This window comes from Centruroides vittatus, unplaced genomic scaffold (genome assembly GCF_030686945.1).
Source record: "Centruroides vittatus isolate TY-2023 unplaced genomic scaffold, ASM3068694v2 scaffold_2569, whole genome shotgun sequence".
Taxonomy (NCBI): Eukaryota; Metazoa; Arthropoda; class Arachnida; order Scorpiones; family Buthidae; genus Centruroides; species Centruroides vittatus.
The window spans coordinates 1,439,374-1,455,078 of record NW_027122690.1 but is presented as its reverse complement, the minus strand read 5'-3'; the positions used below and the strand labels follow the sequence as shown (position 1 = coordinate 1,455,078).

At 30.2% G+C, this 15,705-nt stretch overlaps 2 protein-coding genes across 2 annotated transcripts in view; one reads left to right on the top strand and one right to left on the bottom strand.

The window, feature by feature from the left end:
- The window catches only part of LOC136987706 (protein disulfide-isomerase-like), a 111,308-nt gene that overhangs the window by 67,557 nt on the left and 28,046 nt on the right, over nt 1–15,705 (top strand). The gene's annotated exons all lie outside the window — the stretch shown is intronic.
- LOC136987745 (death domain-containing protein CRADD-like) lies at nt 42–15,349 on the bottom strand. The gene is made up of 4 exons (XM_067285508.1): nt 15,309–15,349; nt 9,973–10,303; nt 7,092–7,343; nt 42–363 (listed from the first exon to the last, which is right to left on the bottom strand). The coding sequence occupies exons 2-4, from the start codon at nt 10,283–10,285 to the stop codon at nt 335–337; spliced, it is 594 nt and encodes a 197-aa protein (XP_067141609.1). The 5' UTR covers nt 10,286–10,303; nt 15,309–15,349; the 3' UTR covers nt 42–334.

The following is a 15,705-nucleotide window of genomic DNA, read 5'->3' as shown; positions in this document are numbered from 1 at the left end:
AAGTAGTTAAAAATCAGATATAATTTTACAAACATTTTATGATTTAACTTTTATAATTGTTAATTTACAGATTATATCATTCAAAATTAAGCATTAAACTACTCAACAGAATATATTTTCTTGGAGAAAAATTATTAAAATACATTCATTATTTATGTAAATAATATTATGATTGTTTTATAAATGAGCATTTAACATTTTTACAAAATTCAAAATTATAGATATTCATAAACACTTTCAAATTTTAATCTTACACTTTGCAGAAATGTAATAAAAACTTCTTTTCAAATAAGTCTTTTGAAAACTATTGCACTTTTAATGTAACACAATGAAATTAAGTAATAAACTTTTCTTCCAAGAGATCTGAAAAATAATCATTGTAAATACCAACGAAATATCTTATTTCAAAAAAAAAAAAAATAATAATAATAATAATAATAATAATAAAAATAAATAATTTGTAATGCTCTTTCTGTATTATTAATAATTCCTTCATATTCTATATATAGTGGTGCCTCATATAACGTACTTAATCCGTTTCAGGTGCACGTCTGTTATACGAAATGCATTTTCCCGTAGAAATACACGTTAAAACATATAATTCGTTCCACAGCATAAAATAACCGTACTGTACCATAAAAAAAAAATGAAAATGGATCAGTCACCAATTATGCTGGGTAGTCAGATGTTGTGAGGAGGAGGAGGTGAAGGAACACTTTCTTTACACATTCATACAGACACACACTTTTTACACATTGCAGCAGGTCTCTTTTTATTGTTTTTTAATCGAGTCAGATTCAGGAGAGGCTACTGGGGCTTGCAGATCAACTCTTCTTGTTCCATCCTTTGTTTTTTGGCAGCTGACTTCTTGAAAAACATGTCCAAGGTGGTCTGTCTCTCTCTCTTCTTCAACACCTATCGGAAATGACGAGCAAGAGTGTCATTGTAAAGATCATTGATCCTGTTGGCCTCAGCTCTGTTTGGATAGTGAGTGTTGGTAAACTCTTGAACCTCTCCCCATTTGACAAGGAAGTCCTTGATTTCAGCAGTTAAAATTGGTTGATTGGTTACTCCTCCTCCTCCTTGTCAGATGAAGCTTCCCTTTGAGCTTCATCATGTTCCTGGGCCAGAAGTGCTTGGAGCTCTTCAGTTGTCAGCTCTTCTTGGTGTTCTTCAATGAGCATCTTCCACATCTTCTACTTCTACCTCCAATTCCAACTCTTGGGCCGTTGAGATGATCTCCTGCACCACTTCTATATCCTCAGTTAATTCTTCCTGGGTCCATTCAGGAACAAGCCTCTTCCAGGCTGAATTGAGGGTCTTCTGCATGACTTCTCCCCAGGCCTTCTAGATGCGTCTGATTGCCACAAGAACATCAAACTTCTTTTTCCAGAACTTTCGGACAGTCATGTTTCCACAAAGCTGACATTTTTCAAACACCTTCATGAAGAGAGCTCTGGTGTACAGTTTTTTGAAGTTGGCAATGACTTGCTGATCCATTGGCTGAAGGATGGCAGTGGTGTTTGCTGGTAGATAGTGCACCTTGATGAAAGGATAGCTTTCTTCCAGGATCTCCTCCAGGTCTTTTGGGTGACCAGGGACATTGTCCAGTATCAGCAGGGCTTTGAGTGGCAGCTCTTTGTCCAGCAGGTATTTCTTTACAGCAGGAGCAAAGGTTTCCAGGATCCATTCCTTGAAGACAACCTGGGTCACCCAGGCTTTTTGGTTAGACTTCCAATGGACAGGCAGGTTGAACTTGACAATGTGGTTCTTCTTGAAAACCCTGGGATTTTCAGAATGGTAAACCAGCAGGGGTTTGATCTTCAGGTCTCCACTGGCATTGGCTGCAAACAGGAGTGTCAGCCTGTCCTTCATGGGCTTGTGTCCAGACAAAGTCTTTTCCTCCTTGGGAATGAAGGTCCTGTTGGGCATCTTCTTCCAGAAAAGACCAGTTTCGTCAGCATTAAAAACTTGTTGCAGGCAGTATCCTTCATTCTTGAGAAATTGTTGAAATCAATACAGAACTTCTCTGCTTCTTCCTTGTCATTACTGCCAGCCTTACCATACATGGTGATGCTGTGGATTCCACAGCTTTTCTTGAACCTAAAAAACCACCCCCTGCTGGCTTTAAACTCCTCTTCTTTATTGCCACTGCTGCTGCTTGTTCCAGGAGTGTTTTTCTTCAACTTGTCATAGATGAGTTTGGCTTTTTAACAGATAATTTCTTGGGTAGAGATATCACCTCTCACCTGCCTGTCATTGATCCAAACCTTTCTATTTCATCATGGAGTGAAGACTACGCTTCACATGGAAGATCTTGGAGACTCCCTTGGTAACCTTAGCTGACTTGATGGCGTCTTTCTAGCTTAAAATTGTGTTGATGGTGCTCTTGCTGAGACCAAACTCTTTGACAAGGTCACACTGTTTTACCCCACTTTCACTCCTTCTGATTATTTCTTGCTTTGTTTCAATTGAAATCACCTTTCTGTTTTTTTTAGAAGCCATGATTTGCACAACACTTGAATAAATGTAAATACCCTGCACTGAAATGAAGTACAGTACGTAATAAACAAGGGAGCAAGCCGAATCCCAACGGAAGCTCTGTACTTCAGGCAGCGAATGAGCTCAACCATCGAGGCTACTCGTGAAGAAGAAAAAAACAGCTTACTCTTCTGCAGCCAAAGAGCAACTGTTTTCAAAGGTTCCCAAAATACCTACATCAAGAAGCTATTCTGGGAAGCCAAGAAGAGGAAAACATCTAAAAATAGCAGATTGTCATTGGTAATGGCAAAAGAGTGGAAACATCATTCGCACTTGTTCGCAGAAAGTCTGTTGTTTGCTTCACGTAACTGCCAAACGGAAAGTCCGTTGTTCGCAGCCAGTCCAATGCTTGAGTCACGTAACGGCCAAACAGAAAGTCTGTTGTTCGCAGCATCTGTTATTCGAGGCATACGTTATACGAGGTACCACTGTATAACTTTTTCTGTATATTGTAGAAATTATTTTATTTGCCATGTACTAAAAACTATTAAGAAGGATCTTTTCATAATATATTAAGTTACAAATCTCAAAATATAATTTAAAGAAGGACATGATTTCAACACATAGAAGAAATTAAGTTACATTTGGTAACAAAATTATTAAATTTGCATCAATTTTTGTAAATTAAAAACATTTATTAACAGAATAAAATTTAATAATTTAATATATATATATATTAAATTATTAAATTTTATTCTATATATATATATATATATATATTAAATATATTTCAAATAGATTTTAAAAAATTGGTTAGTAGTAGTAATTAATAATAATAATCAATTTTTATGTATTTTGTGATGTTAGATAATGTAAATTTATTATCCAGTAGTATTTATTGTGTTGGCTGAAGAAATTGAAGATTTTGTGATAAAGCCAAATGATTGCCAGATTATATTGAGTTATATTACTACTACTATTATTAATTAAATGATAAATATTTCAGCACTAAAGACAGACATTAGATGCAATGTTTTGCTAAATTCTTTCAGGAAGAATTATGCAAATAACTACAGTATTATATAAATGAATAATGACTTTTACAAATATAGTAAATTTGTATTATGCAAATGCTGCCATAATGCACAATACAAATTTAGTTGCATTATTTTTCAATCAGGCTCATATCATATATATATATACAGGGTGGGCCAATGAAAACGAAACGGCAGAGTGTTCGTGTTCGTCCAAGCAAATCGCTCGGACAGGTTGATTTTATTCTCGAGGGGACATCTTATGCAATAAAGTTTTTGCGAATCTGAATATTAACTAAACAAACATTTTTTTTCGAAATAAATGTTTGTTTAGTTAATACAAAATAAATGAGTTTTTAAAATTTTTTGTTGTCTGTTGTATTCAGAATCGCAAAAACTTTATTGCAAAAGATGTCCCCTCGAGTATAAAATCGACCTGTCCGAGCGATTTGCTTGGACGAACATGAACACTCTGCCGTTTCATTTTCGTTGGCCCACCCTGTATATATATATATATATATATATATATACAGTATACTAAATGTGTTCAAAAAGTTCCAAGAATGGGTTTAAAAAATCAAAATTATGTATTAGGGTTCAAAGAAATTAATATTTTTCAAAATAATCACCTTGTACTTCAATACAGTTTCTTCAATGATTTCTCCATTGCAGAAACATTTTTAAAAAAATTCAACTTCTTTTAGAGATCTGAAAATTTTCTTTGATTAATCACGTATAAATTTTGTTGACTCAAACCATTATTGTTTTATCTTAGTTATGGAAAAATATCACTAAAAGCTAGATCAGAGGAATAAGATGGTGGCAGAAGAATAGCAGTTCCATGTTTTACCAGGTAATGGCTTTATGTGGCATGGTATTGTTATGATGGGCTATCCAATCTTTCTGCCACTATTTTTAAAGTTGTTTCAGGCAAATTGCTTCATGTAATCACTGAAAAATGGTAAGATAAATAATTTTTTGGACTTCAGAACTAAATTTATAAACAAAAAATCCCTTTTGTGTCAAAAAAGAATCGGACTGAAAATGTTTGCATTCTAATTTGATTTAGGCTTATCTCTTGCTGATTTAGACTTATATCTTCTTTCTGACAATGAAACGAAACTTAGGTCTATAGCTTTGAGGATAATTGAGTGAATGGATATTCACTCAATTATCCTCAAAGCTATTGTAGTGCTGCATCACTATATATAATTTTTTCATATGACTTTTGTACATATTTATGTCCTTTGTTTAATATGTTTCATTAGTCCCTGCCTGAAATTGTAATTGTAATTGTGTAAATGAAGAAATGTTAATATTTTTCGTCCAGGTAGAAGCACCTTTTTGGGACGGTGTCATCTACTGTGCAACGATTGGTTGTATGATGACTACGTGAAGGGTGTGATGTAGTATGATGGCGGGATGTATAAATTGGCATCCCATGTGCGGATAAGCTATCTTTTTTTCTAACCAGGACTTGGATCAGACGTACATAGGCTTGTTTGGAGTGGGGAGTGAAGTAGGAAGAAAGAAGGACATGACCCAGTTTGGATGACTGGTAGCAAACCACTCAAGACACAATTGGATCACATCATAGTAAGTTATACATCATGATAAATTATCATTATCATTAGGCTGAGTGTTTGGGGTGCATAACCAGATAAGACTAATATTATCATTCTCTGAGCTCATCAGTGAACTACGTGGCTGAGACTGTTGAGAGTGGATTCTTGGACCCCTAGAAAGAAAATTTGTTCTCATACTAGGAAATTCAGCAAGTAACTTTCATCTGTAAATTATATTGTAAATTAATTTTATTTAAATCACATGATTGGCTCCTCGTAAAGGATCTATTAATTGTCGTGAGTGGTGTTAGTTGTATCTGGCAGTAAGTAGTGTAAGTTCTGATGTATTTATCTATTATTAAAACTTTGTTAATTGAAAGTTAAGGAATTGTCTATGTGAAGTCCTCACGCATACATTTTACCCAACTTATTGGGAGTACCGTCTGGAGTACCTTCAATACTTCTTAGACACTACACTATACACCTAAGTTTCATTTCATTGTCAGTAAGAAGATTCACAATCCAACCTGGATCAGTATCAAGTATTTCCATGCAGTTATTTTTGCTAGTCGGTGAAAAAATGAAAAACAAACTTTGCCAGTACACATTTCAGCTTAAGAGCCATTATGATGGCATGCATGATATGTTCCTATAGATATCGCCAGCTGTTCTGCAATCTCTTAAATAGTTACTTTTCCATCTATAATTGATAATTGATTAAATTTGCCCAACATTTCCATTGATTCTTGCAATTCAGAGTTGTACACTACATCGATCATCAATTACAATAGTAATTTCTCCAATTTAAAATTTTTCACTCATAACATAACATTTTGGTTTTTATTTAGCACCCCTGGAAAGCCCATTTTATCGTGACATTCATTTCTATTGGTTCCCTCCAATTTAAAGCAAAATTTGATGTATATTTTCTGTTCTAATCATTTCCTGATAAATTTTGAAAGGTTTTGCTACTTTAATTATTTTTCTATGAAAATACATACTATTACATATGTGCAAATGAGATAATTCTATAATTATTATCATATGAATTCACGAAACTGATCTTTTGTAAATCATAAAAAGTTGTATCATTGATACTTTTTTCATTCTACATGCTCATTTCTGTAACTTTTTGAACACACACAGACAGACAGAGAAATATGTAGGCCCAGTAGTGATATTCGAAATAGTTAACAAAGGGTTCGCTAGCAGAAAATTTTCCCCTGACAATCGCCGACAAACGAAATGGAAGTTTTGGCTAGAAATAAATACAATACCTTGTCTTGCGATATATCTAATAATCAGTGGCATATTTGGAACGTAACGAGCCCTGGGTGAAGACCAGGTGACAATAGTATATTAGTGCTGTCGACCTTTTTTTTTTTTTAGGCAGAGAAATTTTTCACCCCGAATGGCACTGCTGATAATAGACAGATGTCATCATTTCTCAAAATACAATATCCTTTTTATTTCACTGTCCATAGCCCGACACGTGTTCCACAGCCATCTTGTATTATCTCGCGCACGTGGCATTGTGGGATCTCTCTTATGACTGGATCTAGTTTCAAGAACTCTCTTGAATCAATCGCGATTAAACCTCGTTTCGGTCGAGATTGAAACGATCAAGAGAGATCACACCAAGACATAGTCCCCGATCGTGCTCACAATCTAGATTGAAATGCTCAGTGCAAACGGGATATAAGGCTCTAATTTAGTAGTATTACAGAGTATAATACATATATTTTAATATATTTAAAAAAAAAAAAAAACAAAACCACTGAGAAATGTTCCGTGCGTTTAACAAGGTTCGGAAAACTGAAAATTTTAACAATGGGTTCAGCCGAACCTGTGCGAACCCGCTGAATATCACCACTGTGTAGGCCTACAGGTAAATAAAAAATGTGTGAATTATTATTAAATATATTGATAATTCTAGTCTTAAACTAAAAATTAAACAGAAATTATGAATTAAAATTACTATTCAAAATATAATTTAAACGATATTATATACCTGCTGCATCATTAAACTTTTCTTGCCTTAAAGCATCAATTAAATTACCAACAGTGGCTTTATGTCCTTCTTGAGCATGCCATTTTTCCATCAAATTCAAAAAACATTCTTTTAGATCCCATAAATAAATGTTGGCTTGAATCTGAATAGTGCTACAACAAGATGACATGCCAAGACGATGTGCAAGTGTTCTCCAATTTCGAACAAGATGATTATTTTCTCTTAGTACATCAACCATTTCATTATTAATCTCTAAAAATACAATAAATACATTTAAGGCTTGTATATAATAAAATCACAATAGATTTCACAAAAGATACACAAAAAGTATGAAAGTTTAACAAATTAAACATAATATGCTATAATATTGTTTAGGTCAAGGAAATTTTTATCATTAAAATTAAATTGTACAGATAACAAATTCATAATTATTCATGTCATACAATAAATTTTTTTTAAATTTGTTTTTCAATTCAGAAATAGTCCCTAAAATAAATTTTAAGTTATAAATGTAGGAATAGTAATAGAAAGGACAATAATATCCTAGTGTTCGTAACCGTCTTCAAATTATGGATATTATGATAATGTTCTAGTGTCCATAACCATTTTCAGTTCTCCTCACACCTTCTCCAACTGTCATCTCCCTCGTCTACTCTGCAACCCCTAGTTTATTTTCTTAAAAGTTTAGGAATTTGACTCATCTAACCCCCATATAAACAACAAAATAAATTTTTTTTTAATATTTAATTTTATTGAATGCAACAGTGTGCATAATAGATGATGTATATATATTAATTCAACTAAATTATTGTCTTTTACAAAATGCATTAATTGGAAGCTTCTCCATCCCCATAACAGCACAGACAATAATTTATTTAAAAAAAAAAAAATTTGAATAAAATAATAGTAGTTCTGAATTTTTCTTACTAACACTGGTATATTTTTTCCAAAAAACAGATCATCCTATTAGAAATGGAATTAAAATTTTTGGGATTGACTAATTTCAGAAAATAATTTTGAAAGTCATTTAATCAAATTTTTAAATTCAAATCAATTAAAAATTTTTGGAAAATTTACTACAGTATTTGCATACGGAACAATAATACAAAGTGTCACCAAAGAACTGAAAATTACTGTATACAAAATCAGAGAGAAAAAGAAAAAATCCATATTTCCAAATAGTATGAAATTATTCTTTGTTTTTTTTAAAGTTTATTATTAAAAAAAATTCTTTAAACTTTTAAATAAAATTATGTTTTAATATAAATTTATTCACAAAGACGAAATAATAAATATCTTTTCTAAACGTTTCTTGTATATTATCATTGTTAGTTATGTTTGATAGTGCTTTGTAAATGTAACCTGTAAACATAAAATTAGAATTTGTTTATTCTGTAGCATATTGTTTATATAAATTTCAAAATTATTAATTTCTGAAAAACTTATTGTATTTGGTTAAACAAATGATAAATAAAACTCCAATTTAAGTATCACTTTCTCAAAATTTTTGATCAATCAAGACCAATATAGTATAAACAACAGACTTCTATATCTTCTGATATTCTTTCATAGACTCCAATAAATTAGTTTTGATGCATAAATTTTCAATTTTATCAGGTGTGTAAGACAACCATAATAAATTTCAGCAAAACATTTACTGGAATTTATTAGTTGTCTTTGTGTCTGCTAGATACATTTTCCAGCTTTTCAATAATTTTTAATAATTCATTTTTTAATTATTAATCTTAAACAATCTATCAGGATCATTTTAAATTGTTAATATCTGTTTTCATTAAGGTCAAAGGTTAGTTTTATCTTAATTTTAAATAACTAGAATAAATCTAGAATATTGATATCTAATCTATTCTGTAGCATGTTACTTCAGATCTAGTATGAGTCTAAAGACATTGTAATAACAATTATTTGTTTTTCATATTGTATTTGTTCATGTGAAAGTGAAAAAATCTAGCATTAAATACTCAATTAAATAAAAAAATCTGTTAAAAATATGGGTATATTTTTCTTTATTATTTAATGTATTGAATTAATATCATCTGCGTAAAATCTATTATGTATTGTTAATCTACTTGTTTAAATTTTCCTATTATTGTGAGTAATAGAAAAAACCTGCAGTGGTACATCAGGTATAAATTTCTTTGTGAAAACTGCATATGGAAGTTACACAATTATAATATTATCAGCAAGGTTAAAGGAACACAAAGATAACATTTGAATAGAAACATATAACAAAATTAATATTCCTTGCAATATTAAAAATACAGTAGAATGAAACCAAGTGGTACGAATATAATTTTTAATTCTCATCTAAGTTTTCTAGTTTTATTAAATTTACTGAAAAGAGGATTTCTATGGCTATTTAAATAGAAGAGATATGAACTTCTTACCGGCATCACGAAGTTTTATTTGAATGCTCAATATATTGTATATTTATTAATTACTCACATTTTACAGTTTCGGTCATTTATTTTATTTACAGAAAAATAGTGAAAATATATTAGAGAGATTTTTATACAATAAAGTTTTATATATTCTATATTCATTTTTACTTACTGTTTTTTTTTTTTTTTACTATTTATGTTAAAATCTATTTGATTCTAGATTTAAATTTCTTTTTTGTTCTTGTGACTAAATCTGAAGATAGCTTACAAAAAACAATACCAAATTTTGTTTCTCAATTAAAAATTTCTAGTAAATTAAAAAATGACTTTCTTTGATAAAGAATCCAATTACTTTGATATTTACCGTATAACATGAATAACATGACAATAACGAAAGTTATCATCGTGATCTTCTTCCATTTTTTTACATTAGAATCATCAAAATTATTAGATTTCACTATAATTGAACATAAGTGTCTTACCCTGAATTCTCTTATCAATCCTAATATCATTGTTAACTTCTTCTTCGATGTTTAAGGAAATAAGCTCTTTATATAACCAATCATAATTTTCAGCTAAACCTTCACAAAAACAAGAAAAGGCTTGAGGACCTCTGCGTGGAAGTATGTTGAGCAACATATTTATCTTCCCTCTTTCTGTTTTTTCATTTTTAATTAAATCTTCATCATCATCCGTTAATACTTCTGACAAATATGGTAAAATATAAGAAACTCTAACATCCTTCATTAGTTTTGAATGAAGCTTTTTAAGGCGAAGCTGATCACATTGATCCATGGTATGTTAAGAAAAATTCTACAAAGAAAGAATGATATTATATACTTTAAATTTAGAAAAATATTCCAAAAATGTTAAGCTAAAAATATTTTGTAGAAAATATTAAAAATTCAATTTAATAATATCAATAAAACAGTTTATTAATTTATTGTGAAAATTTATTTGTTTTAACTTATTGATTTTTAATTTAAAAATTAAAAAAATAAAACAAAATAAAAAAGAGATCTTGAAAATAATACCAATATCAAAATTGGTAACAAACACACAAAGATTATAGAGAACACCACACACATTAGTAAATAGAGAATTTAACTTAAAGTAAAGGGGAAGTATTATAAATCAGTGCTATTGAAATTGTAATCTGCAGTTTATTACTGGTCCAGAACTATGGTTGCCAGATTTCCAAAATAAAAAAACAGGACATATTATTTAGACATGGAGATTAAATTTAACTAAATTTATTTTAAACAACATGGAACATATTTGAAACATTGTTAATCCCTGATTTTTAATATTTTGACAAAAAAAAAAAAAGAACTGAAATTATATAGTTTTCTATGACTGTGCCCAGTCTTCAACTGGATTACACATACAATAGTTTGATATATTAATATTTGAGTGAACTCTTAGCATCCTTTAAGAGGACTTTTTCCCTATAATTATAAAATTCAGAACATGACTTATTTTCATTTACTAGAGCTTGCAATATGTTTTCCACTGTACTAAAGTCTAGATGATTTTGTTCTTTGGTTCACTGAACAGTCGTCATACAAAATATTCATTTCACATGTGCGTTGTGTGCAGGAATACTGGAAAGATTAACCAACAATTCTGAATACTGACACTTAAATTTACAACTCTAAAAATATATTTGTCAGTTCTGCTTGCTAGACATTGCTCTCCATCTCTCATTGTCTTTTTCTGCACATTTTCCACAAATTTGCAGATTCACACATTGGTTGAAAAAATCATTGTCATTAATTTCCAAGTTTTTCTCAATCAAAGCAAAGCATGTTTCTTCCACCTCTTGCCAAATCAGTGGATTAAGAAGCATCCTTGTAAACTGTTCTTATTTCATAATCTTATTCGTTTAGTACAAAGCTAAAATTAACAATATTTGCTGGATATACTCATTCACTTTTATAACACTTAAAAGGCTGGTTTTTGGACGAATAAACCAAAATGTTATGTCCTTCAAATCTGACATTCACTCAAGTTTTATTTTTCGGATATTTTATTTAAATGCATTTTGAATCGGCGTTCTCGCCAATCCCACTTCAGTCTATAAACAACTGTTTATACACTGAAGAGGGATTAGCAACTGTTTATTAACTGTTTTTTTTTTTCTTGTTTCTTCATGCTTCAACCAAGAACTGCTCACTTGCCTCAGGCAAAATGACTTCTGACTAAAACATTCTCCATGCCAATAGGGAGAAAGTTTACTTCATAGCATTCATTGATAATCATCTTTGTCTCTTTAAGTGTGGACAAAACTTCAATAATGCTTTTGTCTTTCCCTTCGTTTTCAAGTATCTTTACACTCAATACATGAAAAAAGCTGTGTACAAAATAATAACAGGCTTCACTTAGGGGTGAAGAAAAACGAATTAAAATTACAGAAGCATTTTTCTTGCGAGAGGAAGTTAGATTTCAAAGCATCAAACAACTTCAATACTCATTCAAAAGCAGAAGACAATGATAGCTAACGCATCTTGGAATGAGAGAGAACTGTTTGGTATTGAATTCTCACAAATTCAGAAAACTCCTTCAATAGTTCACTCTGTACAGTACTTATCAAAAATGAGAAAATATTTTTATTGTTATAACTTCAACATCTACAGTAGTACACACAGTACAGGTATACCTCGGGTTACGTCGTTTCAAGTTAAGTCATTCTTGATTATACGTCGTTTGTCAAAAAAAAAAAAAAAGGTATATAAAATCATATTAAAATACGTACATTTACAGTAAATGTTAATACTGTACATCATAAATCCTAGAGAACGAAATATGAAAACATCTGTGACTCTGTGTTGTCGTCTTATTTAGCAGTCTTTATTGGTAAATTTAACGCAAATTAGTTTATTTTCTATTACCACAAAATAATTTTAATAACTGTATTTGTTATTTAACCTTACAAAATAATTTTATTTTATAATGTCTTAGAGCAAACCACATTAACAAATAAAGAGTCCATGATGTACTTTAAACATCGCCAAATTGTAAACATGTACAGTACATGTACATTTACAAGTATGTACGTACAGTACATGTTAGTAAATTTAGATAAATTTTAGTTTTTAATATAGTACAGTAAAAAAGTAAAAAGCTTACAAACAAACTTTTGCCTACTGGCAAAAGTTTGTTTGTAAGCTTAAAATAGATTCTTATTAACCATATATTATTAAAAATGCATTAATAAATAAAATACAGAACTGGAAATGGTTATTTGTGGTTTAGCCTAGTGACAAGTAAATTTCACAAGTCACCTCTCCTGGAACCAATTACTGATGTGAAGTATACCTGTATTATGCAAGAGATGAGCAGAGCAGCCAATCCCCTCCATGGCATCATTTAAAGATCTTTTCAATTCAAAATAAACATTGTTGGCAAGCTTGACAAGCTTGCCAACAATGCATTTTGAATTGCAACAAGCATTGACAAGCTTGAATTGTGTTTGTGCAAAGTTCAACAATGGAATCTGATGTTATTTTTGATTGAACCTACTAGCAGCAATTTTATTCATTCCATTCTTGTGTGTGAAATATTAAGTGACAATAAAAAATACCTTATTGTTGCCATGATTGTAAGCATCAGTGGAAATACAAACAACGAAGGAAAGCTTTATTCTATCATTAATAGCATCTTTCACAGAATTGGGAGAGATGACATTTTTAATCAATGCTGTAGATTTAGTTCTAGCACTATCAAAGTTTGTGTTTTTGGGTTTCAATATGCTGGAAAATGTCTGCCTTCTCACCATGGATGATGCTAAATGTACAGCAGCACAGTTCACACAAGACTTCATGTTCATTGTCACTTCTTGCAATAAAATCCCTGTTTTAAATAATTAACTTATATAATAACATTTTCTTTTTTGCATGACAAAGTAAAAGAAAACTTTAGAGCACCTGAGTCCCAAATCTTTCCTCACTCCGATTGATCTGATCCCATTGATCAAGCAAAAGCAACAAACAATAGCTATTGGCAGTTTATGAACTTATAAGTGAATTTTTGAATTTAAATGTGCCAATCACAATGACATAAATAAATAATACACTGTTGCCACTATAGACAATTCACTATGCTAATATTTAAAGCAATGTTATATTTCCCAGTTCTTCTCCAATGATTTACATGAGGATTGAAGAGTACCAATTTGATTAAAGTGTTATTTATTTCTTGTTTCATATAAAATGATTTTGAGATTTTAATTTGTCATTTCTTTTGCCAAATACAGAACAAGTGGGCATTCCAACAAAATTTGCCAGGACGTCGGGAAATTTCTTAAAAAGGAGACCAGGTCTGACAACCCTATCCACGTTGACAGTTCACTTAAAATTTCATAATTTTATGTATTATGTTAATAAAACTATTTTAAAACATCCATAAGTTTTTTAAAAACATTATTTTATCACTCTTGTTATTATTAATTAAACACTTAATGTTTAATAAGTAGGCAATCAGAATTGATCCAGGAAATTACTTAAAAATGGCCCACAAACTCATTGTTCAAAATGATTAGGATCAAATTTTGCTATTGTATTTTACCTACTAATTCAGTCCAAAGCTTAAAATAGAAAACAAAAAATGCATTTGAACTTTGTTCCCACAATTTTATAATTATTTTAATTTAATTTCACAAAAATACTGGTCCACAAGGAATTAAAATGAGAAAAAACTGGTCCACGAACACAAAATTTGAGAAGCACTACAATAGATAAAAGGTTATCCATAAATGACATCCATGCCGAGGGAAGGTTACAACAAGTCGGACAAAGTCAGACGAGGGGAGGGGAGAGATTGAACTTCAATGGGCATCCATTTTATTTCATTAAATTTTATACACTTTATACATTTTATTATTCACAAAGTAGTAAAGATTTGGGGAGGGTCGAGTTTTGTTGAACGTCCGACAAGGGGAGGGGTCACGGAAACTCAGACAAACCGGAACAATGGGGAGAGAAATGAAAATTTCAAGAAAAACATAGACATAATTTATGGACAGCCTCTAATTGTCAAAATTTTCAATTTAACGAACAAAAAAATAAAATAAAATAAAATAAAATGAATAATATATAAATTCATAAAACATAGTAAAGATAAAAAGAAAAGAAAAAAAGTGACTCAAAGAAAATTGTTAAAAATATATTAAAATTATAGAAATGATTGATATTACCTAATAAAAAAAACATATATGACTTTTGAATGAAAAAAAAGTGAAGACAAAAAATAACTACCAGATGACAATACAAAAAAAACTAATAGGCAATAAAGATACTGAAAATTTTACATGTCAAAAATCATTGTAAACAAAAACAAAAAAGTTTAGTTTCACCATAAAAACATAAATTTAATGTTTTTTTCATTTGTGTGTTATCAATGTTTCAAATACAGTATATGAATCTATACACATTCTGTTGACTTGTGTTTTGTTTTGTGTTTACAATACAATGGGTTGAACAATGTTATTCATATTTATCAAGAAAAATTACAAAAACAAAGATTCAATAAGCCAATAAAAAAATAAATGTCGAAAAATTTACTAAATGCATTTAATTGTACATAATTTATAATAAAAAAAATATAATTTTGTTAGGGTAAATATCAATGTGAAATTAATTATCAATAAACAAAGGCAAAACTGCACAAATTTAACGTCTTTATACAAAGGGATTGCATTTAATTTATAGAATGACATTCAGTAAAATCAATCGACCGTTACACGAGACGTTAAATGGTTCAGATGAATTTAATTAACGTCACAATTAACGACAATTCAACGAGAACAAAAGAAACACACCTTTGACTTGTTATCAAAATAGACGCCAAAAACGATGACCCCTGCTGGAAAATTTGAAAATATTTTTAAAAATTAAAGTTAAATTTTTTTAAAATTTTAATTTAAAAAAATTACTTTTAATTATTTTATTTCATATATTTATACAAATTTTATTATTTTTGGTATACGGCATTGAACTGTACCAAAAATGGTCCCCCTCTTCCCGGGCAAATTAGAGAATTTTTATCAAGATGTACGAGATGGGTTAATTAATTAATTAAATAAAAAATCAGTGCAAAATACATAAATAAAAACAATATATATTCAGAGAGAATACATTTATTGTATTTTATCTAAATATACATTTCCATTGTTACGAATTTCTGCAGAAATGACGTCATAATACAGTATATTTTTG